The sequence below is a fragment of the Echiichthys vipera genome, assembly GCF_963691815.1.
Source record: "Echiichthys vipera genome assembly, chromosome: 13".
Classification (NCBI taxonomy): Eukaryota; Metazoa; Chordata; class Actinopteri; order Perciformes; family Trachinidae; genus Echiichthys; species Echiichthys vipera.
The window spans coordinates 1005957-1011815 of NC_139838.1; the positions used below are offsets into that span (position 1 = coordinate 1005957).

The 5859-nt window shown below is 41.1% G+C and overlaps 1 protein-coding gene across 2 annotated transcripts; it reads left to right on the forward strand.

Moving 5' to 3' along the window:
• The first annotated feature begins 472 nt into the window (after window positions 1-472).
• pex11b (peroxisomal biogenesis factor 11 beta) lies at window positions 473-5642 on the forward strand. 2 transcript variants are annotated; one of them, XM_083926166.1, is made up of 4 exons: window positions 473-666; window positions 1645-1760; window positions 1841-2042; window positions 3284-5642. In XM_083926166.1, the coding sequence occupies exons 1-4, from the start codon at window positions 611-613 to the stop codon at window positions 3690-3692; spliced, it is 783 nt and encodes a 260-aa protein (XP_083782292.1). In that variant the 5' UTR covers window positions 473-610; the 3' UTR covers window positions 3693-5642. The 2 variants fall into 2 exon arrangements, with proteins under 2 accessions (XP_083782292.1, XP_083782293.1); XM_083926167.1 differs by lacking the exon at window positions 473-666 and adding an exon at window positions 734-1357.
• Window positions 5643-5859: the final 217 nt, after the last annotated feature.

The following is a 5859-nucleotide window of genomic DNA, read 5'->3' on the forward strand; positions in this document are numbered from 1 at the left end:
ATATAGGCGGAAGGTTATACAACTGACAGTTGTAATGACTTACAACTTTTTCCACATTTGGAAAAACTTGCTCACTTGGAAGTTTTGTGAGTTTTCAGATTGAAGTGTTCCGACATTTCAGAACGTCCTCTCTTACTGACTAGCTCCATTAATCATCCAGTATAGATGCAATACCAACAATTCAACAGCAATAACACACCTACAATGACAACCCACACACGGTGCACTGTTTGGAGCGGTTCTAAAGTTGAGGCCCTCAAATTCCAAACTATCTCAACCTGTCACCTGTCATCTGTCAATGGAGACGAGGCAGGGCAGTGAATCACCTGATTGGACCGCGAAACAGTCATTCATTCAGGAAACGAAGCGTCATATGTCACGTGATTTTTTTTTCTCTCGCACCGAAGCAACCTTTGAAGCAGTGCTTCTATGGAATTGTAGTTTATGGTTTGAAGCACGTACCGAAGCTTCATTGTCGCATATTTAGCTGCTAACTAGTAGCCCATGAGTTACGGACATAAACAAGTTGACAGCTAACGTTAGCAGTTAACGTTATATTTAGTTAAGTTCAGCAGCAGTTGCTAACGCTACAGGCCAACAAAACGCCAGTATGGACTCTTGGGTTCGGTTTAACGCCCAGAGCCAAGCCAAGGAGAGAGTCATTAGGTAATGATACCATGGTTATTCACAATAACGTTTATAAATGCAATGTAAGTTAGCTAAAGATGTCAATGTCAATCATAGCTAAATCCGCTTGTTAGCTAGCTTTAGCGCTACTCTGCCAGCATAGTGATCAAACTGGCTACTTTGCTGTAACTTCTGTGAGTTGGTTTATATAATGTTATTTGATTGAAAGATACATTCTGTCTTCTAGTCCAACGTTACAGTAGCTGAGACTACCAGTTAACGCCCAGTCTGTCCAAACAGATTCAACTAACTTTAGGGGACTGGATGCGAAACAAACCTGCAGATATTCTCTGTTGTTTCGGCGTGTTGTCTGAATCATATGTTCCCCTTACTTTAAAGATGTAATGTCGAAGATTGTATTTAGTTAAATGTTAAGCTAAAGGAGATAACACAAGTCATTGATGAAAGTATTGCTATATTTATATACTTGCAGTATTAAGAGCTGGGTGTGTGGTGACATTTCTGGAGAAAATGCTGACTGCTCATCTAAAACATTCAGAGGGGGGAGTTACCAGACTAACCTGCTTTCATAAACAAGATTAGGGGTTAAACCTGGTTGTTATCAAGATATTCTGAATTTAAATCGGTCTGATCTCACTTGCCATGGAAACGGATCCCTCCAGACTAGCCTTTGGGATGTTCTACGAAGTGAGATAAATGGGTTAATGAGGTATGTTGAGCATAAAGTCAAAGTTTTCAATGGTGGTTCTCTTTTAACCTTGCTAGATTGCCATGGTAGCTGATGCTGCAGGTAGGTTTATTTGTCAGAAAGTTGAGACAGAAGGAATTTTTTAAAGGATAACTAACATATTAACTCTGTAATAGAGACACCGTTTCTAAATTATATACGATTTTAATACAGATATCTGCAGTAAAAAGGTAAGCCTTGCTGATTTATCAGTCTACCTCTACTCTTCACAATAAGTCTGCTGTCATTCCTTTGTGTTGTGCACACAGGGCTGCTCAGTATGCGTGCACTCTGCTGGGCTACACTCTGCAGAAGGGCAGCACAGCATCTGAACTTCACAAAACTGTCAATCAGCTGGAATCACACATGAGCCTAACAAGAAAGTGTGAGTGAAGCAGCCAGTTGAGTTCTTTTCCAAGCACCAAAGCTGAAAGATTGTGGCTGATGTGTTTTTGTTTCTCCCAGTGCTGCGTCTGGGAAACTCTGTGGAGGCGTTGGAGGCCGCCAAGAGGGCCATACACCTTTCTGACATTGTGCTGAGGCTCTGCCTGACAATCAGCCACCTCAACAGAGCCATGTACTTTGCCTGTGACAATGTCCTGTGGGCTGGAAAAACAGGGCTCATCTCGAAACTGGACCAGCACAAATGGAGTCACAGATCTTTCAGGTGAGACGCCTTATTAAAATAATAATCAGTAAAAAAAATAATCTGAGGCTGAGGGGACACTTTTGAAATGGAATTACACAAGTTAGACTTATGTTACAAACATAAGTTTGACGCTGTTATCTTCATAAGATCATATATGATAAAAATGTAAAATAGAATAACGTGATTTGAGCTAAAGAAATCTGATCTGGGATTAAGAGACTGTCTGATTATATCCCTGCTTACATTTAGATGAGTTTGACTTTATTGCTCTCAGCAGCAGCAGTCATGTAAAGGCAACTGGTTCTGAAGTGGCATGAAGTGACCCAGGACTGCCCATGGCTCATTTGCTTTTGAAGTATTGACTTGGACTGAAGGTTATGGCCGTGTCATTAGTCAGCTAGGGCCATTTCTGTACAGATCCAAAACATATATATTTATTTTAATGTGAAAAGGATAGGTACCTAATGGGATTTAGAGTGTTTTCACACCTGTAGTTGGTTTGCTCTGGTCTGAATCCGTTGGTGAGTTTGTGAACTTCATTTAGTTTCATTTCACACAGAGAAAATCAAACACAAAATGCACAAAAACTAAAGAATGATCGAGGGATCGCATCAATCCCTTGAGGGCAAATCGAGTACTTGTTTTTTCCAAATCTATTTCTAAAACGCAACACATCTTCCTGCAGGAATAATGATGCGCAGCAATACAGCCTACCCAACACCTAATGCTTATTCTCAGTCATAACAGTCACAGTTCCCCTTTTAAGGGTTGATTTTTCCCAACCACAACTTTAAAAGATTGTTTCTTTACAAAAACGTGATGAAATCATTGTTCCCATTCTGTGAATGATTGGTCCTGCTGTGGAGAACAGGCGCTCCTCTGGCACAAAGGTGGCGGGGATCAGCTGCTACCGCCACAGACAGAACTCTCAGTTTTAGTCCCGGTGCCTGTTGGACTTCCAGCACACCACTCGGTTTTTCTGAGGACAAATGCACAGCTCACTGAACCAAGCTTCTAGTTTGTTGACATGCATATTTTCAAAGTAGTCCTCCCTGAAGAGGGTGTCCAGTGCCTTGATGCTGCGGCCCAGAGCATCACTGATTTTCCCCCTCCATGTGCTGTTAGGACACCATGTAAGCACTGACAACGATTCTGTCTCCAGGTCTTTAAAAAAAAAAAAATCTGATCCTGACGTTTGATACATCATGTTAATAATGATTGTACTGTGCTAACACCAACTGTGTGGTTGAAATCTACAGGTTCTATCTCTTTGCTCTGATCCTCAACCTGACTCGAGACGTGTACGAGCTCCACCTCCTCATTGAGTATGAAGCACGTTACAGAGCTGCCAAGTCCCCATCCAACCCCAGCACCACCCTGCCTGCTGACCACCTGTCCTCCCCCTCCACACCTGCTGCCCCGGCCACAGTTGCCCTGCCTGTCATGTTGGCATGGCTTCACAGACAGGTCCATCTGCTGGTGACGGTGCTGTACAGCAACCCACCGCTGCTGTTGGATCTGCTGAAGAACAGTTGTGATATCTTCATTCCCCTAGACCGGCTGAGGATTTACCCTACAGGACCAGGCTTTGTCGGGGCCTGTGGCCTGGCCTCCTCTGTCCTCTCCATCCTCACCATGGTCCACCCGTGGCTTAAACTCAAGCCATGAACCCAGAGAAATAGTGGAGGGGTCCATCTGAGCAGAACTGAGATAAGAATCTAACAGAGCTAACACACACCGTAATGGCTGAGCATCCAAATCCTTCAAATTTCCTCAAACAGGTTGCATCCATGCAGAGTTTCTTCCACTCTGCATCACATACTGCTTCACTTATTAACAGCTCCCAGCTGATTAGTGACCTGCATGTTTGAACTAGTCAAAGTTACAGCTTCATTCTTCACATGGAAGTTGTGACCCAGCAGTGCAGCAGAGCCTGCACTCAACACAAAGCTAGCCATTCCTCATCCATGATGTCATTCTACATATTACAGTCCCGCATTATCATGTCCCAATACTCAGAACTGGTATCCCACACAGTTCTTTACAGAAAGAATGTTGAAAATAAAAACTCACCCGATGGTTAATAGTCTGCAAGGTGGGAACAAACCACATAAGACTGGTGCAAAATAAAAACTATCTAATTAAACTCCCATATGACCCTCCAACATGCTTGTTTTAGATAAGACCCGCCCTATTGACCAATCAAAATGTCAACCACACATTTGACTTTCATGGAAGACAAATTTTTCAGTCCAACTACTAAAACTATTAGGGTTTGTTTTGTTAATATGCACATGCCTGACCTCCTGGTTCATACAGTTTGTTTGTTTTTTCAGCGTTCTAACTGTATAAGGCCTTTTACTATACGTTTTTTTTTTTTTTACTGCCAGTCCTGTGAGATAGAGATGCAGGATCCCAATAAACTCCACAATAAATCTTGTGAGGAGATAAATGTGTTGCTAATAAATCCATGTCCAATTAATTATATGTAAGTGCAGAGACTCAAGGGACCCCTTCAATATGCAAGATGTCACATTATAGATGGCAACAGCTGCATGCTCACTTTTTTAAATTCTTTAAATAGGCTATTTAAATCTTGTAACCTCCAAAGGCAATCCGTAGACACTAAATGAGTGGTGGTACCTGTTTTTTTGTAAAAGAGGAGTAACATATCTGCAACTTCCAACATCTGCATGGCTGGTGAAGTATTTGATCCTGAAGCCCAAACAATGTTGTAATATTTTTCCTATGTTTTTCCTTTTCTGCAATAAAGCAGCGCGTCTACTTTCAGAAATCATACAAACGCTTTATAAAACAAACAACTGGAGATGTAGCAGGCATGGGCTCTTTTCTTTGTATTGGGGAAAAATTAACACAAGCAACAAATATTACAGCTTTCTCTGCCGCTAGCATGTAGCTACATGTAGTAAACAGCAGCACAATCTACCAGAGCTGTGCGTAGCTGTACCTTGGTGGGCCTGTAGCAGATTACCTTACTTGAAAATCTGTTCAGGTTTGACAGACTGCTGAGAAAGTAGAAAAAAATGCCCAAATAGAAGGTGTTGACAGCAGTCTGTATCCTGAGCAGATTGCTCATGGGGGTTAGACTGGTTACCCATAAACACGGTTACATAATTATGAGACTTTGGTGATGTTTAGCATTAACATCCGACATTATAACAAGATATATATGATAGAAACTAAGGAAAAGCATAAAAGGTTCCCTTCAAATAGAGTACAGAGAATAAAGAATCCAGTCATTGATCTGGATTACACGTTCTCATTTTGTCCCCACATGTTTTACACAACTGTTTTGGTCATCCTCTGTCAGTTGTTCCTTTTGTTAAAGAGAATGTCAGTGTAGAAAGAGGACACCTTCACAGTCTGACATGTTAAGAGGTTGTCATAACTGTTTGGTACCAAATGTCTCACCTTATTTAAATTTACTATAAATATCAATTTTCTAAGTAGAATCTGAAATATCACAATCACTGCCTGTATTTCTGTATTTGGACTGGACTTAATGATCTAATGCCATTTTTTAGAAATTAAATAATTGTCATTGGGGCCTAACTGTCGGGGAGAGAGATCTGTCACAATTTACTCCCATCTATATGTGTGTGCTGAAATCCTTCTGGATTTGAGTGATAAATACTGCTTGCAATAAAGAGCATAAACTGGACTACATGATCCTCTTTCAGCTTTGAGTCATCAATATCTGCTTTCATTTTGGCACAAATCACAAGACTCAAGCTAAATAATGAAAAAAAGTTTAATTCAGGAAGTTGAAGTAACTTACTGTGAGTAAAAACCAAACAAAACAGAAAGTAGACAC

Bases quoted from the DNA above. Each gene is read 5' to 3' on its own strand.
- pex11b (XM_083926166.1), top strand. From the start codon at position 611: ATGGACTCTTGGGTTCGGTTTAACGCCCAGAGCCAAGCCAAGGAGAGA. The intron at 667-1,644 runs GTAATGATACCA...TTGTGCACACAG, and splicing joins GCCAAGGAGAGAGTCATTAG to GGCTGCTCAGTATGCGTGCA. The intron at 1,761-1,840 runs GTGAGTGAAGCA...TGTTTCTCCCAG, and splicing joins CATGAGCCTAACAAGAAAGT to TGCTGCGTCTGGGAAACTCT.